General features: G+C 58.2%; 5 protein-coding genes across 5 annotated transcripts; 2 read left to right on the top strand and 3 right to left on the bottom strand.

Annotated features, from left to right (window-relative positions):
- Positions 1 to 1,173: 1,173 nt before the first annotated feature.
- LTHEOB_1019 (uncharacterized protein) lies at positions 1,174 to 1,560 on the top strand (the record flags this gene model as incomplete). The annotated part of the gene is made up of 1 exon (XM_035506807.1): positions 1,174 to 1,560. One exon carries the CDS (start codon positions 1,174 to 1,176, stop codon positions 1,558 to 1,560), a length of 387 nt encoding a protein of 128 aa, XP_035367366.1.
- Positions 1,561 to 2,015: 455 nt separating this feature from the next.
- Positions 2,016 to 4,004, top strand: LTHEOB_1018 (M protein repeat protein; the record flags this gene model as incomplete). The annotated part of the gene is made up of 3 exons (XM_035506796.1): positions 2,016 to 2,069; positions 2,158 to 2,805; positions 2,868 to 4,004. The coding sequence occupies 3 exons, from the start codon at positions 2,016 to 2,018 to the stop codon at positions 4,002 to 4,004; spliced, it is 1,839 nt and encodes a 612-aa protein (XP_035367365.1).
- A 401-nt stretch (positions 4,005 to 4,405) lies between these two features.
- Positions 4,406 to 6,058, bottom strand: LTHEOB_1017 (uncharacterized protein; the record flags this gene model as incomplete). Its single annotated transcript, XM_035506785.1, has 3 exons — positions 4,406 to 4,620; positions 4,672 to 5,028; positions 5,083 to 6,058. The coding sequence occupies 3 exons, from the start codon at positions 6,056 to 6,058 to the stop codon at positions 4,406 to 4,408; spliced, it is 1,548 nt and encodes a 515-aa protein (XP_035367364.1).
- Positions 6,059 to 6,898: 840 nt separating this feature from the next.
- On the bottom strand, positions 6,899 to 7,894 carry LTHEOB_1016 (Epoxide hydrolase; the record flags this gene model as incomplete). The annotated part of the gene is made up of 2 exons (XM_035506774.1): positions 6,899 to 7,699; positions 7,823 to 7,894. 2 exons carry the CDS (start codon positions 7,892 to 7,894, stop codon positions 6,899 to 6,901), a joined length of 873 nt encoding a protein of 290 aa, XP_035367363.1.
- Positions 7,895 to 8,747: 853 nt separating this feature from the next.
- Positions 8,748 to 11,967, bottom strand: LTHEOB_1015 (Sterol regulatory element binding protein sre1; the record flags this gene model as incomplete). Its single annotated transcript, XM_035506763.1, has 3 exons — positions 8,748 to 9,170; positions 9,240 to 11,831; positions 11,908 to 11,967. The coding sequence occupies 3 exons, from the start codon at positions 11,965 to 11,967 to the stop codon at positions 8,748 to 8,750; spliced, it is 3,075 nt and encodes a 1,024-aa protein (XP_035367362.1).
- Positions 11,968 to 18,523: the final 6,556 nt, after the last annotated feature.

Raw genomic sequence — 18,523 nt, 5'->3', positions numbered from 1 at the left:
TTCAGGCGGTTCATGCACCCGTGTCATCTATCTGCTGATTCAAGCGATCTGCTTTTGAAGGCTGCATACATCGTTTCCATGGAAAAATACCTTGTATCTCAGTTCTCCGCAGACAAAGGCTCAAGAACTTACGACAAAATCTCATTCGCCCTGAACAAGTTGACCGAGTTTGGCATGCCTTTTGTCAATTTTCCGACCGATTTCATTCTCGATACAATCAGCCTTGTTGGTCATCTCGAACAGGGGCCTGAATTCTATGGATCCCCCAAAGAATTCCCACTTTTGGACGATAGTATTTTCTTCTTCCAGGGATAACCCTTGACTACCTTATACTCTGGAAAGCCGGAGGATTGCTCTTCGAAGTATATCTTTCGCTTCGCTTCCGGTTCAAATACCCCAACTGATGCTGTATCAGCGGAGTCTTGCTTCCCTCGGAGGATATCAGCATATAACCCCATCATGTGCTTCAATTCAAATTACCATACCTGGGCTACCGCAGAGCTCTCACCTACCTGGCCAACAGAAACTCATCTGTGGGCAGCCAATGTGGCAAGCTTGCTGTCGCACACTGCCTTTACGCAAAAGGGTAGTTCTCCGTAGAAGACTCTCACGCAGGACAATTTATTTCTTTCGCGAAACTTGGACAGGAATTTTGAATTCCGACATCATTCCTCTCCTAGAATGGACAATGCCACTTTCAGCTTTTGAATGAAGAGTTTACACATTGGCATTGTCGGTCACCCCCAAAAATTGCCGAAGCAGATTGGACGGCTATCTCATAAGGTAACACGATACCGCTCCTGGAAAAGCCATAAGCTGACTTAGCGCCTTTGTATCATATTTGATAGTTGAATGGATTTTCCGTCGAACGCGAACGAAGGTAGTTTTAGTCGAATTGTCCGATACGGCTCCCCTCTATACCTCCGAGTCTGCACTCCACGTTTGCAGGCCGTGCGTAACACACTAGAGCTATACGTTGAGAGTGCGGAACTCTTAAATCAACAACATGGCCTCTTCGACTGCGACCAGCCGTCTATACACTGTGCACCAGTCGTTCCTCGCCTGCTCCAACCAGCATCTTCCAGTCCCCCACGTCCGCTGAGACTACGCAAAACGATCGCCCCGCGATATTTCGAAAAAGACAATCGAAGGTAACAGAAAGGAATAGCCGCCATGACCTCCGCCGCGGCGCTCAAAGACCTCGCACGCGAGATGATGACGACGCTCTGCAACAAGCGCGAGTACGACTCGCCCTTCATCCAGCAGCATGTCTCGCCCTCTTTCTGCGCCACACACCTCAACAAGCCATCCACGGCCAATCGCGATGAGTTCATCACTATGCTCTCCACTGCCATGACAAAGATGCCAAACTTCCATCTCGACATCAAAGACGTCATTGCTGAGGTGGATGAGGAGAGCGGGAAGGGAAAGGTCTGGGTGTTCAGCAGAATGAGTGGGTTTCCTGACGGCAAAGTGCAGGAGAGTGTCGATATGATGGAATGGCAGGGTGATGTTGCCATGAGGGGAAAGGATATACAGATGGTGGTCGAGCGGGAGTGAGCGGAGGAATTAGGATGATGGGAATGGGACGTCTCAACAACTTATCTTCAATTCACTGTCGAGTGGAAATTGGGTCATATCAACTATCGACGCTCTGATGGGCATGGAATAAGACTGGCTGGAAATGATATTCAACAGATGTATGCATGCCAGCAACAGCACACGTGACCTAGGCTCTAGGCAGCATGTACACTATACCCCTTTGAAGAGTCCACAAGACGCAAATACCAATGAATTCCTTAGATCTTACCCTATCAGGGGCCATCCTGCCGGGAACAGTAGAGGTATTCTCGACTTACCAAATTCGGCAGGAATATCTCCGATCACGGGATCACGGACCCGGACGACTGACGACGCTCGCGTGAAGCTCGAGCTCCACCGAAGTCCAACCCAGCCCTACCCCAAGCTTCCCCGCTGCCTCACCGATCTTTCCCACCAACGACGAAAACCGAACCATGGCGGACGAAGACAAGGAAAAGGCCGAGAAGCTCGCTGCGGCGAAGAAGCGCGTACGCCACCACGAAATCACACTGGAAAGCTGTCCATTCGAAGAGCTCCGGCAAAGCTAACGGCCACGTCGCGCGTGACGCTCTCTAGTTCGAGCAATTGAAGAAGCAACAAAAAGGCAAGAAGGGCGGCGCGAAGAAGAAAGAAAAGGCGGAAGCCGCCGACGCCGACGCTTCTGCAGCAGCTGCCGCCGACAGCAAGGGAGACGACGCGCCCGACGAGCCCAAGGCCGAAGCCGACGCCGCAGCAGATGACGAGCAGCAACCCGCCGACGCACCCACCGAATCACCACCCCCCGCCGAAGGAGAGACAAAGGGAGAGGAGCAGGAGAGCAAAGATGGCAGCGCAGAGTCCGGTGACGCTGAGAAGCCCGCGGCAACGACGCGGTCGGGCCATGGCCGCCAGCCGTCGATATCGGTGCAGTCGAAGCTGCGGTCAGACTCATTCCGGCGCGGATCATCGGCGGCGGCCATGGGCTCGCCCTCGGCGCTGAAGTCGCCGGGCCTGCCGCTCAGCCCGGGTGATGACGTGCAGGACATCTACCGCAAGCAGGTGCTGCGGATCGAGGAACTGGAGAAGGAGAATAAGCGGCTGCAGACCGAGTCGCAGGATGCCGAGACGCGGTGGAAGAAGACAGAGGAGGAGCTCGAGGAGCTGCGCGAGGCCAACAACGAGGTCGCGGAGCTGAAGGCCAAGGCGGATCAGGTCGAGGCCAAGTCCAAGGAGGTTGACACGCTGGTATGTTTCCCCGCACTTCGAGGATTTGTGGAAGTCCGCGGCTGACAGCAGTAATTACGCAGCGGACGGAAATCACCAGCCTTCAACGCCAGAACGCACAGCTCCAGACCCAAACCAAGCAGAACCGCCGCGTCTCGAGCGCCTCGCCCTCCAACGACGATCTAGCTTCGCAGCTCGCCTCGAAATCCAGCACCATCGAGTCCCTCGAGCTCGAAGTCTCCAACCTCCACGCGCAGCTCACGCAAGCCTCGACTGCCGCCGCGAGCCAAGAAGACAAGATCACCTCGCTGCAAGACCAACTCTCCAAAGCCGAGCAGGCGGCCTCCGCCTCCGCACAGGAGCTCTCCGACCTCAAGGCCAACCTCGAAAAGGCGGCAGAGAGCGCGGCCAAGGAGGGCGACTCGCGCTCCTCCGCCGAGACACGCATCGCGCAGCTCGAGGCCGAGCTGGCCGCCGCACAGCGCGCCGCCGCCGACGCGGGCAAGCGGGCGGAGACGCTCGAGAAGAAGGCCGAAACGCTGGCAACGCTGCACCGCGAGTCAGACGCCCGCAGCCAGGCCAAGCTCCGCGAGGCCGAGAAGGTCGAGCGCGAAGCCAAGGAGCTGCGCGCCGAGGTCGCCCGCCTCAAGCAAGAAGCCTCGCACGGCGCCGAGGACGGCCTCGACGAGCTGGAGGACGAGGAGCGCTCCAAGCTGCGCGCCCGCATCCGCGCGCTCGAGGAGGAAAACACGGACCTGCGCCGCGGCATCTGGCGCGACCACCGCGCCGCCATGCAGCCCGGCATGGACGACGGCCACCCCAGCAGCGGCTTCGACGACGTCGACCTGTCCAGCGCCACCAGCCTCTCGCGCGGGCCCAGCCAGTCGCACCGCGCCGCCGGCCACCACGGCGGCGGTTCTTCGTTCCAGGACGTCATCAACAGCGGCATCAGCGCCTTCACCGGCTCCACCCCGCGCCGCAGCTCCTCCCATACGGCTCGCGCCGGCGGCGCCCCGCGCAAGCAGAGCATCGGCCTGCTCAGCGACGACGGCGACGACTTCGCCTTCGACGAGGACGCGTTCCGCCTCGCGCAGGAGGAGGAGGCGCGGAAGCGCATCGAGCGCGTCAAGGAGGTCAAGAGGGGGCTGGAGAACTTCCGCGGGTGGAGGGTCGATATCGTGGACATGAGGGTCGGCATGGGCGGCGTTGTGGATGTGTAAAACGGGAATTCTTTTTCTGGAACAAAAAAGAAAAATGACCGTGTACGACTATTGGAGAGGGGCTGTTCTTTTCTTTTTCTTTTTTTGCTTTCTTTTCCATATCTAGGACTATAGGTATGCGATACCCTTGTCTACAAAGATCAATCGCGAAGTACGAATATGAAGCGCATATTACTGCAGAAACTTTTTGTGATTGAACTATGTGAGAAACCCGCTATTTTTGGACTCGCTGTCCCATTACTGAATCACCGTCCCCCATGGGTATCATCGTGTTGGCTGAATTGGAATGAGACCCATGCCATCGGAACAGTTCAAGATCGAATAAACAGCCTAACAGAGAAATCATCGTAAGATCCCACCTAGGCCCTGGCTAAGTGGGTGTAGCAGAACACACTCCAACCTCAGCGGCGGCCATACGGATTCTGCCAGCGATCCGGGACACGGCGACGGTCGCGACTGCGGCTGCGGCTACGGCTAAGACGGTATTTACGGTCCTTGTCCTCTGGAGAGCGGCTGCGAGCGTGAGATCTACCACGGACAGCGGGTGAAGAGCGATTGGGCTCCCTTTTGACTTGCATCTGGGGTGAGCGTGCCGTCTGCATCAACCTAGGTCCAGCTGGGGCTTGTCGAATAAGGTTGGCGTCAGAAAGGGCGACAGCACCATTACCAGACGGACTGCCGTTGCTGAGATGCAGATCCAAGGGACAAAGCAGTTCCTTGAGCATATCCCCGCGCTCTCCCCGTAGATTCTCAACTACAACGTTATTTGGCGGATTGAAAGTCTGGCCATCGAACCTAATTATGAGCAGTTCGCCCGTAGCGAACTTGAACTTCGTATTGCGCAAGAGCCTGCCGTGTTCATCTAGCCCTGCAGGGAGCAGAGTACCGTATCCATGCGTTATGGCCTTGCAAAGAGCACCGCGGTTGATGAGATTCTCTAGAGTGCAGGAGTCGAGAAGTGGGTGTGGAGCCGCATCTTGGATGTTCTCTTGGATGTTCTCTTGAATGCTCTCTTGAATGCTCTCTATGCGTAGTCAGTGCCTCCACACATCTGATCATGCGGGATTATGGACCAAACCTGAAGGTGTCCGCTCGTTGCGGAGGAACTCTACAAGATCATGCTGGGCTTCTTCGAGAAGTATTGCAGGAAGGTTGTTCACGATAGCCTTCGCGAACGTTTCCCTATATTTGGGCCGCAATACTATCGTCTTCTTGTTCCTTTCGACCGCCTCTCTGGTGAACTGCTTCATGGCCTCGTCTGCTGGGAAGTCATTGGTTTCTGGGCAGAGGAAATCCACTAGGGCAAGAGCCTCGCGGGCCAGTATTGGGAATTTGTTACGCATCTTCTGGAGGGAGTGCTCCTTCAACGCATCGTAATGCGTGAAGCACGCCCAGTTGTAGAGTGTAAGCTCCTCCAAGAAAAGCTTGTGTGTCGGGTCTGTTGTGTCGGCACTGTCGATATCCGCGGCGTCTGCCATCCATGGCGACCAATCAACAACATTTTTGAACGCGTCGACGACCTGCAGAGGTGTTGCTTGGTCCCATGGGGAGTATTCGCCCTTCTCAAGGTACTGCTGGACCTTGATGAGGTTCTTGTACCATCTGGAGGATGTAAAGCAGATTAAGACACCCTTCTCTCCGATATCCGACTGTTCCTTGCTGGTGGATTTCATTATCGCGTGCAGGACGGGCTTGGGAAGCTTCGAGGTCATCGATGCCGGCATGACGTTCTGATCAGGACATTGTGGTGGGCCGAACATGATTGTCACGGAACGGTTGTCTAGAGACTGGCCGGGTTTACTGATGCTGTCCGCCTTTAAGGATTCACTGGCGGGGACGGTGCCATCAAGCGCGTTGTTGGCGGCATTTACAGCGCGAGGTGCTGTGCCAAAGATGGATCGACCCGCAATAGGTGCCATAGTAATCCCTGGGGAGGGGCGTGTGGTCTGTTGCGTACTATTGTTGTTGAAGTAGCTGCCAAGCGAGCCGTTGGGTGGAGCGTTGCCCGCGAGAGTGGAATTGCGGCGCGGGTCCGGCCGCATCGAGGGAGCCATAGTGGCGACGCGGAGGGTGAAGCAGGTTGGAGGAGGGAAGAACAGAGATGGTGACGAAGGGTTTAAATACATGGCGTGGACATGTGCCTTCCGTTTCGGCAACGCCCATGGGCATAGACGCGCCTTCCCGCAGCGACGACGCGACAGCGCTGCGGGCGCCCGCACTCACACACGTCGCGCGCCAGCACGTGAGACCCATGTCTAGACGTGAATCATTTGTCCACTCACTTCCCGCCCATCAAACTACGTCTGGATCGTCACTTTGGTTACCTACTCGGGACCCTGCATATGGTGGTACAATAGCTGGCAAATCAAGGTCATGACGATGTCCAAAGCAATAATATCCCGGAGCCCCGCAAGGCCCAAGGTCTTAACAAGGAACATGTACCATGCAGCTTGGCTGCACTGCAACAAACAGCGGTGAGGATGGTGGATGGCAGTCTTGGTCCGCTTCTGCCTGGTATTGGTCGATCGGCATCAAACGGCCTCTCAGGATTGCGGCGCTTAAGGGACCGCGACTAACTTTATGAATTGCTTTTTCTGTTTATCATAGCCCTGTCAATCGCCAAGCGGGGCGCCCGTTTCGATGTGACCAGTCATACCGGCAAGCGGCACAGCAGGTCCTTGTGACAGGCCTGTGCCCTTGTACCAGAGGGGCTGATAGCAAGTCGTCAGTATCAAGCAAATCCATGAGAGGGGGTGGGACAGCCCAAATGATTAGGAAGAGCGTCTCGCGACGTAGCGGGAACAAGAAACCATTGTCTTAACCATCTTGAAGTCTTATCCGTCCGTTGCTCTAGACGCTTCTATGCCTCATTTCTTGACAAATCGCGGCCCGGTCTACAGCCTGGCTTTCTCACCAGGCACCTCCCCTTCCAGCAGTTTTAGACCCATGATCCCTTCCAGTTCCCTCACTGCCTTCCAACTCTTCCCCAAATCAACCTTCAGCGTCCTCATCCCCACCTCTCTCGCCGCCTTTAGATTCTGCCCAATGTCATCGAGAAAGAGCACATCGCCCACCTGAACGCCGCCCGGCACGCCCCTATTCCTCGCCTCTTCATCCAGCAACTTGACCGCCATCTCGTAAATCCTCGGATCCGGCTTCCTCAACCCAACGTGCGCCGAGCTGATGAAAACGTCAAACGCAGCGCTCACATCGCCCACCTCGACCTTCCCATCCGGCCCCACCAGCCTCAAACCGCTCTCAAATACCGCACCCTTCTCATCCACCACGCCCTCCGGAAAAACCACCGTATTGCTCAACGCCCCGAGCACGAACCCTCCTCCTCCCTCCTCCCTCGCGACCCGCCCCAGCTTTCCCAACGCCGGCCACATCCATCTATCCGGCGCCCGACTGACGCGCATCATCTCCCAGAATAGAGCCTTCGCGTCCACCCTCGGCGGCGGTGGTGGTGCCTGTCCCTCCTTTCCCTTCTTCTCCCAGAACGCTTTCCACGCACCCGGCGCCGCCAGGTCCTCCGCGAACTCCGCGAAGAAGGCGTCGTCCAGCACCACCTCGCCGCGCTCGACGCGCTGCCACGCGCCCGCCGGCGCCGCTGCCGAAATGGCCGTGTTGATCCAGCCGACGGGGATGCCGTTCGCGCGCTCGTAATCGAGGATGGCCTGGAAGGGGGAGACGACCTGCATTGTGGCCAGCGTCAGGTTTGATTGCTAAAGTCTTTTTGTTCTCGGGAATGGAGGTTCGAAACATCCATGCAATTCCCCCCCATGCGATCGTGATGCGAGGGAAGTAGAGATACTTACGCAGACGCCGCCAATGTCGAAGAGGAGAGCCTTGGGCCGTTTCGGCGGCCCCGATGGGCTTGTCGCGGTCATGTTGGCGAGTGGCGGAGAGGCGCGAGATTGCTGAGGAGAACCACAGAAAGTTGCGATGCGGTGCAAAGAGGCATCGTAAACAAGCAATTGTGGGGTACGTAGAGATATGAGCGAGTGAGGGGGAGCTTGGGGCAAGATCTGGGGGAAAGCTTCCCGAATGCCGAGGCACAAAAAAAGTGGCCGTCCCCGTCCAGCTTTGCATGTATGCATAGGGCTGTAGGCACCCTCCCGTCTCGTGGTAGTAGCAGTAGAGATTCCAAGTCCCTGTCTCCTCGCACGTGGGGCTATATTCGGCACAGTCTTGCATTTGTGGATAGTGTTTGAGGTGTGATTGAGTCCAGAGAGGAGTAACATTTATTCTTCCGTACCCGGTGTGGCCTAGCGGCATCGTAGCTGAAGAAAATGGCTATGTATAATAGCTAAAAACTAATTACGCCGACATCTACGGTAGCTTGTGAACTCCATAAACACGTAAAAACATCAACAAACGCGACGTACTCCGACGAGGCGCCTTAGCGATTAAAGCAGTTCCAGGGTCCAAGAACATATCATGTACAAAGCGATAGACGCAGCAGCGGTGCTGGGTATCGTTCAAAAAATCAGTCCACGTCGGGAGTCGAGTGGATCGTGCTCGAAATCGCCAGCCGAGCAAAGAGGTAAACCGGGTAGAGCGTAGTCGTACACTGAAGTCGACCGCTTTTCTTTTGTTCAAGTTCTCCGCCGTGAGAATCCCAAACGCCGAAGCCAAATACGTTACCCACCCTCAAACCGGAAGTGGTTTGGATAAAATCGTTACTGTCTCTTCCAATGCTCCAGAGAGCCATCCTAACGCCATGAAAGAATCGAACTCAAATCAACAAGAGACCGTTCTGGTCTCACCCTCTGCATCACTCTGGCTGGCATATCCAGCATCTCCCTCGTCGCTGCTGCCGCTCTCTTGCATGCCGACAAGCATCTTGCTGACACTGAGGCATGCCTCGACAATTCTGCTCTTAGTCTTCGTGCTCAAGCCGCTGCGTCGTCCAGCCTCACGGCCGATCCAGACACGCATCGAGCATGCAATACGCTCCAGGCCCTGTCGCGACTCGGCGAGCAGCTTCTCCTCAGAAGAGAAGATTTTCAGGACCTTGTAAGCGGCAATGAAGCTAAGGAGGGTGAGGGAACCCTCGGGCAGGTAGGTATTGTTCACAACAAATGTTGCACGCACCCGAGCCTCGTCACTGCCCGTCGCAACGAAAGTCTCTGCGAGGGAGAGGCACTTGACCAGCGTGAGAGACTTGCGAACGTCAGCGGCGATGTGGGCCTCGCCAACAACGTTCATAAGCAAGGCCCTGGGAGAGTTGACCTTGTTCTTGAGCGCGGGAATGTGTGGCTGCGAAGGGAGAGAATCAAACGCAGCGATGATGTTCCTGCTGCGATCCTTCTCGAGGAGAATCGACTTGGCAACGAGTGCGCGAACCTGGGAGACGGAGTTGGGAGGTGCAGTGCGAGCAGCGAGGTTCAGATCGGCCGTGACTTCGTCCGTGACAGACGAGGCATTGGCCTCGAGGTAGCCGGCGAGTGCCCGGTTCAGCGCGTAGCTCGAATACCAGGCGGCGAGGGCATCCAATGGCGAAGAGATTGCGAAATCTTCGACAACGCTGTCCATGGCCTCGTCGGACTCGGTGTTCTGCGCACTCGGCTTGTTCCAGGCGAGGTTGTACGCACGTTGCACAATCCTGTCCACCATGACATCACTGCATTCGAGATCCAGTAATGCAGCCAGATGATCCGGAAGCTTCTCGGACTCTTGGCCGGATTGAAGCAAAGCCTTCTGCTGGTTGCGTGCCTTGTTCCAGAACTTTCGAGCCAGCTTGGCGCTGATCTCTTCAAACATGTACCACGAACCGTATCCCGCATTGGCGATCTCCCAAAGCAGAATGCGGATGTGCATTGCCTTGAGCATAAGACGTGCCGGGGTGTTGGGGAGGGTACCGGAGGCCATGATCGTCAAGATCAACCTACCCTTGCTGATTTCGGCATCGCCGCCGGTGAGTTGTGCATCCAAAGCGATCTCCCATGCCTTGACGCGAGCGACTTCGTGTTCCTTGTTCGTTCCGGTGACGTAGGCGTATCCATCCCAACCGACGACATTCCTCAAGCTGAGCTTGAGGGCTTTGAGACACACGGCCGCGGCTTCGAGGAAGAAGTTGTGCCTCGGAACCCAGACCGTCTGAATAGCAGTCAACCAAGCCTTGCGGCGAACCTCGACGGGAGATGCAGGCGACGGAGCAGGCTGCAGCTTGATCGACGGAAATGCCTTCTTCCTGGGCTTGGACTTGGGATCAATGACCGGAATGACCAAGTAGACGACGGCAGCGAGAACAAGGAAAAGCTTGAGCAGCGGAAGGGAGCGGTAAAGAGCGGACAGGCTGTGGGTAGCAAACTGCGGTACCAAGGCGGTACCGTAGCGTCCGAAGAGCGTGAGGGGTAAGGCGAACAGACCCCGACCCTCGGGATTTTCCCCACTTTCCTCACGCTCTCTCCAGCCCTCAACGATCATGAGACCGGCGAGAGAACCGACCATCAGCTTGTTCATCATGCTGTTTCCTCTACGGCCGTTGACCATGTGCTGCTGGGCGTTCATACCGGGCCTTCCGGGGGCAGTTGTGTACATAGGATAGCCGTTCTGCTGGCTTGCGTAGTGCTGCTGCGATGCCATTGCCTGAAGGTTCGTCATGCTCTCCGGGACGGGAATCATTCCTTGAGCCTGGGTGACAGGCTGTCCACGAGCGGCGGCAGCAGCGAAAGGATCTTCTTGGAATCGCATGCCATCAGGAGTTCCAACAGCCTGCGCCATCGGATTTGGAGTCATCATTGCAAATTTGTCGTACGACTCCAACCGTGCCTTGAGACTGTCGACCTCTTCGTTAAGACGCTTGTTCCGCTTCTCCAAGTGACGAATGTACTCGGTCGCCTTGGAGAGAACGGTGGCTTTGTTGAGTTTGTGGGCGGGCGTAAGGCCCTCGAGGTCCTCAGGATCATCCTCCTCGTCGCCGTTACCGTTATTTGCACGCGACATGACTCGAAGGCTGGGCACGCTGTCACGCAGTGCAGCAATCTTGTCGTTAAGATTGGTCCGATATCGCTTTTCGATCATGTTGTGTGCAGTCTTTTTGACGGGGGGTTGCTTGTTTGACTTCTGATCAGTGCTGCTGTCGTCCTCGGTCGAGGACTTGCGCTTCTTTGTGACGGCAGACATGACAGGCTCGGGCGACGATTGCTGCGACGAGGAGCTAGTCTTGGGGTCCGGGCCGGAATTGACAGAGCTTGGGCTGTGATGGAGCGAAGGTGTTGAGTGGGGAGGATGAGGGACGGACTGTGATTGCATTTGTTGCTGATCGATAGAGAGTGGAGAGAAGAGACCGTTATCGGCCTGGTCGAGGGCGGCGTTATTGTTCCAGACGGGATTGTCGGACGAGAAGTATGAGCCGCCCTGCTGAGGCTCGGTCACAGAGGGAGAGGTGTTATGGTTAAAGTGAAAGGCGGGAGGGTTCTCGATACCCTCGCCGAAGGTGAAGGGGATGTTGGTCATTTGCGGTCGGGATAGCGAGTGGGAGTCGTGGGGCGACTTGGCTTCGGGCTTGAGGTAGTGGACGGGACCTGGGCCGTCTATATCCTGCGCAGGCTGGTTCTGTGTCTGCGCATTGGGGTCCCAGCGCATCCACTCCTCCCAGTTGCCCTGCGGGAACGAATCGCTAGATTGCACCAGCGACAGGTCTTCGGCACCAGACCCCAGCCACGGCGCCCGCGCACCAGGGCCGAAGGGGAATTCAGTCGACATCATCGGATCCTCCATATTCACCCCAGCAGACTCTATCGGGGTTGTAGGACGCGATTGCTCTTCCGACGGGCTCGTCGTGGGTCTGAAGTCGTCGAACACACAGTAAGGTCCAACCTGCGACGCCGATCCGGCGGTTAGCCCCGCCTGAGAGACAGCAAGATGGTGCATGGCTACAGCATAGAGGACGTACGGCGACCTTCTCGAGCGCCAGCGCGTCATCTAGAGCGCCGTTTAGCTCGTTCGAAGCCATGCTGCTGGAGGGTAGAGCGTGGCTGGCTCGCGCCGAGGGGGGAGGGGTTGCTAGGCGCAGGGCAGGTGCGAGCCACGAGAGATGAGGCTGAAAGAGAGAGCTGCCAAACAGAGGTCTTACCAAAGACGAAAGAGATCAGGGTCACGACATGACATGAGCTGACGGCTGGCGGCAGGAGGGTGCGGAGAGGGTCGGGGCCTGGCACGCAACAGAGTCAGCGGTCGGTCAGACGTCCCCATCGCGAGGCCAGGGTTCACGATACAACCGGGGCTGCACTCACGGGAGACTGTGTCGCGGATGGACGGCCGGTGCGCAAAGGGCCGGCGTGGGCCAGGGTTCGCTCGAGAATGCGCGCTGGGACTGGTGGGAAGCGCAGGGGAGAGCGTGTCGCCTGCGCCGTTGGGAGCGATGATTGAGAGGAGAAGATGAAAGTCGTATGATGGAGGTCGGATAATCAGACCACCTGCTTGGTGGCGCCTGCGCCGGCCAAGGGTTGCGCGCATTAGGCGCTCGCCTGCGTTGCCATTCGCAGCACCCGGCGAGCACCGCAGCCACGCCACACCAGCGCAGCCCGCTCCACGGGGTCGCGGTGCGAGCCACGGCGCCGCCCATCTGACGGCGCAACGCTGCGAGATGGCGATGCTAGCTGCCTGCACTCGCGGCCAAACAGCGTGCGCTGCTGCGGGCGCTGCTCCAGGCACCGCCGAGGCCGGCCGCGCGCGCTGGGTGCCTAGCGTACGCTAGCCCCGAGCCAGCCGCGACGCTCCGCTGTCTCACGGTTCTCTGCGCATTCTCGAACGCTGCCGAACCAGCCGGCTCCGCATCGCACAGCAGCCCTGCGCCAGAGTCTGGTGACGCCTGTCGCATGTAGATGAGAGTCGCCACTGCATGCACCACCATCGCCTTGCACGCCGTGGCACCGCACCGGACGCAGCATACAAAAGCAGGCCGCGTCCGCTGGCGCGAGCCTCAGCGCCGCTCCCTCATGCCACTGTCGAACTCCATCCACGGCCGTGTCAGACCTCACCAACTGCGCCCCTTAAGCCAAACCCAGCCGGGAAACGCTGTCGACTGACCCATCGTGACAGCGACTCCGCCCGGACGGACGACGACTGATGATCAATCCATCTTGCCGAGCCCCAACCGCACGATCTGCATTCAAGATGCGGTTGGTCTTGCCGTGCCGGACTCTTTTCCCCAATCACCCGTTGTGATACGATGCTCTCCTGCTTGGCTTAGAAGCGATCGTCCCAAGACCTTACGATGCCAGCCCGCGGCGTCTCCGGCCGGCCGCACGGGCAGTGAAAGCCCCAGGACGACCGCCTGCCAGAAACACGCGCCGCATTCTCAACCACGCCGGCCGCGAGTCCGCCGTCCTCGTCGCCGCTGGAAGCGCCCGGATTCTCGCATCTGGGGTCCACTGTTGTCATGCACACGGCGCTCATCCGGGCGAAGGGAGCCGACCACCCATGCTCCTATAATCTCACACGATTATAGAAATGTGGCCGGTGTCCTGTCGAGCAGCGTCTTGACAGAGACTCCCGCACGTCGACTGCCATCATACAGTAGCTAGTGCGTACGGTTGTGGAATGAGCCCACCGTAATTCGGGCCTGCGCCGGCCAAAACCATGACTTCACATGCAAGTCTGCTCCCAGAAGCTGCTGTACGTCTCCTCTCTAGAAGCCGCGGGGGTTTCCCGCAATTTCAGCGGCTGTTGAGTGTGCCGCAAATTGTGAAGTTTTTGGCGAGTCTGCTCGCCTACCAACCGTTTGACTGCTCCATATTCGATACGTATTGCCGTAGGAGTTTTTTTTCCCTGCCGAGTGGGTCGACGCAGATGTGATGAGCGCAAAGCCTTACCACGTCAGCCAGAGAGTGCGGCGCAGCAGCTGGCCACACGCGTCCGTCCATCTCGCATCTTCTCTCCAGCACCCCTCCGCCGCGGAATCGGGATCTTACGAATAGCGGGCGCGACCCGACCGTCTGGTAAGTGAACCTGCCCCATCACGAGTCCCTGCGTTGTCCATAACGGTGTGGCCTCAGCTCTCCCTTGTAGGGCATTGAGTTTCCAAGGCCTGTCCACATCGGGTGGAGCATGGTACACAGGTGCCGTTAAAGGATCTTACAGTAGTCCGAAAAACGGTTCAATGACTCTTGATCCTCCCCATTGCGTCGGGAATGGGCCGTATGGTGCTCAGGAGAATTTTTTCGATCTCGCAACTCGATGGCTCTATTAGACCTCCGCATGTGCCTTTGCGTAACCTCTTACACACCGCTTGATGGGATCTGATCGTGTATTCATTCTGATAAGAGTAAATGCGGGACTTGATGATCCTTGGCAACATTCTGTATAGCGATCCTTCGCACTATTGGCGTGGAGTCGGTCCTTCGGTCCCTCTGACGTTGTTTCGTTCATGCAAACATCACCCATGTTGCAGCTAGTGGTACGACTCGAGCAGAAACGACGGTTGCGCAGACTCACCCCAATAAAGTAAATTCGAGGAGATTATGATGATGTTGTCCACAAGATGCTTTCGTGGGGGACGGCCTGTGCATATATCGGAATTTGAACCAAGTGCGGTGCACCTTCGGATACGACCCGACGCCCACGAGGCGCGCAAGGGAACATTCCAAATTATCCCACAGCCGAAGGTGCGGTCACACAAAAACGATAAGCGGGGAGGCAGCAGGGAGGCCACGAACTCACCTTGCGTTGGCGTAGGCTTGTTGCTGCCAATCTGTTGTCATCTGCGCCAAAAAGCTTCGGGGAGAAGCAAGATGCACGGCAGCAGAGGTAGGTACATCGTACATATGCGCCGCGCGCCGAACTCGGGAGGATGCATGCTTGACGGTCTGCTGTCCCGCGCTCCGCCGCCGATGCAGCTGCAGTAATCCTGCGCCCCCCTTCCTACTTCTTACCATCCGTCGCTTCCCTTAAGCAAGCCACGCCGTTGGGAATCACCCCATGACGGGCTCAAAAATGCCTGCCTGCCAATGTTTCACTCGAGGACGACACGTGGCCCCGAGAATATATTTCGCCACATATCTGCAGGTTGGCAGGCGGGCGGAGGGGCGGGCGGGTAACGCAGGCAGGGAAACGTGCATATATGAGATCTATCTCATTCAAAGTATGCCGTTCCGGTTTTGGCGCCAGCTGCGCCTTTCGTACGGACCGGATTGGTCATCCAGACGGGTTGCCTAGCTGGTGTGCTGGCGTGCTCCCCCTTCTCTCGACATTTGTCCAATTAATGCACACTTACTCGAGTTTGACCTCGTCGAGGCCCGGAGCACCACCTGAACAGTAGCAGCCATCAACAGACGTCGCCCTTGCCGATGCCGTTCCGCAGCGCCCCGGGTGGCAGGCCCTTCTGACACCTGCTGTGCAATGACGATGTCGGTTGTGGAGTACCGAATCTCACTCGGTCGGCTATTTTCCCCTGCTGCCTGGGCTGGAGAAAAAGGAATGTGACAAGGTTGTGACCCGATCGTGAGATGTCTTGCGTACAGTGGGCTGATCCTGAGTAGCACTTCCTTGGAATAGCTGCGAAAGAGGTCCAAAGAGAACTGCAAGCAGACGGGCGACGGTCTCGCGTAAAGCGCCGCCTGTCTTACAGACGTGAAAGAAAGGCAAGGGCATCGACGACACGTGCAAGATTCTCCGTCCACAGATATTGCGTCCCGGCCGTACGGGCGTAAAGTGGTGGCAGATGGTATTATCCTGCGGGCGTTGTGATACTCGACGGGCGGCCGCTGGAAGGATGGTTGGACCACAGCGAATCTCCACTCATTCTTCTGATTTCGGCGCCCACGTGAGATGCAAGCCTGGCAGCAGCAGGCCGCGCGTGGAACGATCGAGAGATGTATCTTTAGAGAATGGCGCAGGTTCGTGCTGCAGCGCAACAGCCACGCGGACAATTGACAGCAGGTGGAGTAGATGAAGCGGGCGCGGCACACGCCTGGGCGCTCCACGGATCGAGCGCGCTGTAGCGCCGTTGTAACGTCCGTCTAGTGGCTCGTGAGAACTGGTTTTCTTCGACGCGTGGTTGGCCGGGGGGAGTGTTCGCTGTTGGTAGTACATGGAACCCACGTGAAGCTTTGTTAGCGCATATCGCCCGATTGCGTCCCAAGTGGCAATGTCTACGGCAGCAAACCTTACTCGCGTGCCTGTCAGTGCTCATCCTCCCAAAGGACGCGGAGACGGCTCGGCTGCACATCAAGTTTAGGGCAATTTGGCAGCTGATTGGTTGCCGCCGGTGCTTCATGATGCGGTTCTCCCGTTAACGAGCGTTGCATGAAGAGTGCGTCGGTGGATCGGTCCGGGTCGAGGCGTGCGGTCGACTCTCCCAGCCCCAGATCTCGTATCTGACGGAAACGCCGACGCGGCGTGTCTGCAACAAGGCAGGAACTCAGAGGGGCCCCAACGGACGTGTGTTGCTTTGCCTTGCAAGGCGGATCGAGCGGATCGGAAAGTCTTCCGCGATTCGTCAGGGTCCCCCCCGGATCCGCCGGGTGGGCGTCGTGGTGAAGGGGGGAGCGTCATCGCCGGTCACTCCTGAGCTTGCACGAGTTATTTCCGGCATAATGAGATAGAGTTTAGTGCGCGCTGCGTCAGAGCGGCAGAGGCGCTCCTCGCCCATGCTGGAGGCCGCCATCGGAGACATTGGCCCCCGCGGTCTGATCGTGAGGTGAGATGGGCGTGCGCCTCCAATGTCGACCGGACGGGTGCAGATGATGTTACTTGCTGCCGAAGCGGCCCGTCTGACAGCTGGCTCCAGCGGGCCAAACCTGTCGTCCAGGGGGGGCGATGAAGATAGGCAGAACCGGAATTGCAGCGGTGGTTTTGACGCAGCAGTAGCCATTCAAAATTTGAGACAGTGCCAGGAACCTGGACGATAGCAGGGTGACGCTATAGGCAATAGGATGGCGTGGGGCCCGGCCAGGAGGTTCGCTGCCCGCTCATGTGTCATGGTCGCGCCCTAAGCAGTAAGCTTATGAATAGTCGGCGATGCGGCAGGGAAGGCCCTTGTTCGTTGGTCGATTCGCGATGTTCCCGAGCACGAGGAACGCAACAGCGAACGACAGCCTTACGGGCGCTTGACAGATCGAGTCAGGGCCGGGGTGCGGTTGGCAGGTGCTTCAGCTCTGAATAATGGCAATGGGGCGATTTGCGGCACGAGGTGCCGTCAGTCCGTCTGATGGCGGAGCCGTCAGGGGCTTCAGGGTTCGAGATCTGGGTCGTGATGTGCCAATTGGCTCCGGCTGCACTTTACCGCCACGTTCTCTGGCGCCTGGACAAGCATCGAAAATGAGTCGGTTCTCGTTGGTCGATGCAAATCGCCGGGCGCGCTTCGGCGGATGGGGAGAGGCTTTTCATCAAACAGTGCGCAGCCGTGCGCGGGCCTGGTTCGAGAAGGCTCAACGGCGGCGGCTAGCGTGGACCCCTCGAACGCGGCAGTTGCGCAGCGAGAGCAGGCAGCGTGGTGGGCTACCGACCCGAACGGGCGACCCGAATGCGGGGATCTGCAACTGCCAACAAGGCTGGTCGTCCAAAGCGGCAAGCACTCGAATCGGAGCGCTGCAGGCTGGGAACCCCTTTCCCCTCCCCGCCGCGTTGGGTGCCCGCCACCCGCAGTCCGTTGCCCGCGCGCCGGAGCGCTGGAAAGAAGCCAAGTGTCTCCACCGCGGCGTGCGCTGTCGGACACGATGGCGGGGCTGGGGCGCACAGAGTCGGCGCGCGCTGGTCGGACAGGACGCAGCGACAGATGCACGATCGCATCAGATGCAGAGGTGATGGCGGTAGCTGCTTGCGGCTAGGCCGGCGATTTATTCAGGGTCTTGCCGGGTCAAACACGCAGCGTTTTGTCTGAGCGGGAGGAAGGGTCGAGCCGGCGGGCCATCACATGCTGCTGCGCGAATAGCCGGCGGGGGCAGTGAGATTTGATGAAAACACTCTCAGCTTTGGAGCGCGCGTGATGGAGCTGGTGAGCAGTGGCTTGGGCTGCGAGGCCGCCCAAAGCAGATCAGTGAAACCGGGCGTGAAGATCAGCTCTGGCCGCGGAGCGCTGACGCAGATCGCATTACGGCGTGAGCCAATCTTGGTCGCGTCGGATCGTGCATATGTGGCCGGCCAGCGGCATGCAGGGCGGCGGTGCGTCCAATATTGCGGCCATGTTGCGCCTCGGAAAGGCAAAGCGTGACACGATAACGGGTATCTATCCGCCAGGCGCCGGGATCTGATCTCAAAGGCGAATGCACCATAGCGCGGATCGGGGGGGCTTCGTCGTCTGCGACGCCGTTATGGCGCTGCCGGAAGCAAGAAAACGCGATGACAGGCGGGTCGCGGCGGCACCCTAGCAGCGCTGTGGCCGGAGCGTTGGGGCGGGTGGGCACGCCCGCAACAACGTGGACTCGCTTGAAAGTTGAAGCAGCGACGGGGCCAATCGGCCGGGGGCCCAAGCTGTCGTGTGGCCTGATGTGCCTGCTGTCGGGCGTCGCGCTCGTTGCGGTCGCGCTGGCCGGAGCACGCGCAGCGCTCATCGGCATCGTCAGCGTCAC

This window comes from Lasiodiplodia theobromae (genome assembly GCF_012971845.1).
Source record: "Lasiodiplodia theobromae strain AM2As chromosome Unknown scaffold_3, whole genome shotgun sequence".
Taxonomy (NCBI): domain Eukaryota; kingdom Fungi; phylum Ascomycota; class Dothideomycetes; order Botryosphaeriales; family Botryosphaeriaceae; genus Lasiodiplodia; species Lasiodiplodia theobromae.
Note: the sequence above shows the minus strand (reverse complement) of the source record. Positions and strands in the feature narration are given on the sequence as shown.